This window comes from Penaeus monodon, chromosome 29, assembly GCF_015228065.2.
Source record: "Penaeus monodon isolate SGIC_2016 chromosome 29, NSTDA_Pmon_1, whole genome shotgun sequence".
Taxonomy (NCBI): domain Eukaryota; kingdom Metazoa; phylum Arthropoda; class Malacostraca; order Decapoda; family Penaeidae; genus Penaeus; species Penaeus monodon.
In genome coordinates, this window is record NC_051414.1 from 10,845,294 (window position 1) to 10,846,261 (window position 968).

General features: G+C 61.5%; 1 protein-coding gene and 1 pseudogene across 1 annotated transcript in view; both read right to left on the bottom strand.

Annotated features, from left to right (window-relative positions):
- Positions 1-59, bottom strand: part of LOC119591731 — a 16,593-nt gene extending 16,534 nt beyond the window's left edge. Inside the window, exon 1 of the mRNA XM_037940482.1 lies at positions 51-59. Coding sequence (XP_037796410.1) covers positions 51-59 — 9 coding nt within the window. The remainder of the gene's footprint in view (positions 1-50) is intronic.
- The window catches only part of LOC119591732, a 20,342-nt pseudogene continuing 19,433 nt past the window's right edge, over positions 60-968 (bottom strand).

The following is a 968-nucleotide window of genomic DNA, read 5'->3' on the forward strand; positions in this document are numbered from 1 at the left end:
CCTCTCCTTTTTGGGGGAGAAAACACCAAAATTTTGATTTTATTACTCACATCAGCCATTTACAACGCAGTGGCTCTCGTCCCCGGGGCGGCAGAGGGGAAGGCCCCTCGAGGCGAGACTAGAACTGCGTCCTTGTGCGGGGGGAAAGGGGGGTAGTGCGAGTAGGCCTCGTAGGGGGTCTCCTTGTGGCCCAGGTGCGCCGTGGGGTCGGGCGTGTAGGCGTGCGAAGGGGGCTGAAACCTGGGGGGTACGACATCTCGGTCAGGTGCGAGAGGGGGAATTCGTAGAGGGCGAGCGACGACACCCGCGGCAGGTCGTGCACGGACTGCGGGCGTGAGATTGGCCTTATGGGCGTGGCGCAGGCGGACTCCTCGCCGACGCCCGCCCATGAGGTATTTCTTGGGGATGAACACCGTGAGCGCAGCGCCGTGGGCGTCGCCGCCAGGCCCAGGCAGATACAGGCGTCGCTCCACACGGGTGGCAGCAGCATGAAGAGCGTTGGCCCAGCCGACCCACACGCCCGTCATGAGCAGCGTGGCCAGGAAGTAGAGCGGGGCCCTCGGGGTAGTTCCTGCGGGAGCGCACAAATGAACGGCGACACCAGCAGCTGCAGCAGAAGGAGGAACATCACGTAGGACTGCGACACGATTAAAGTAGAGGCGGTCGCCCGAGCAGGTGACCGGATCCCCTTGGCCAAAGGAGGGTGCGGGAAAGGCGGTGTGGGGGGGTTCATGACCCACTGCTGCACCCCGAGCCCCGCCTGCACGCTCCACAGAAGAACAGCAGCGCCGTCTGCACAACGCCGCTCACGTGGCCCACCAGCCTGCAGTGCAACGGCACGGTCAACAAAGGAGGATTAAGCTGTGCCTTTTTGTGTAGACTGACTTGTCTACAGTCATGATAATATTGAAAGTGTTAGGCAGCAGTTGTAATCAAAGTCAGTTCAGGGAAACAAAAGACCAAGTGTC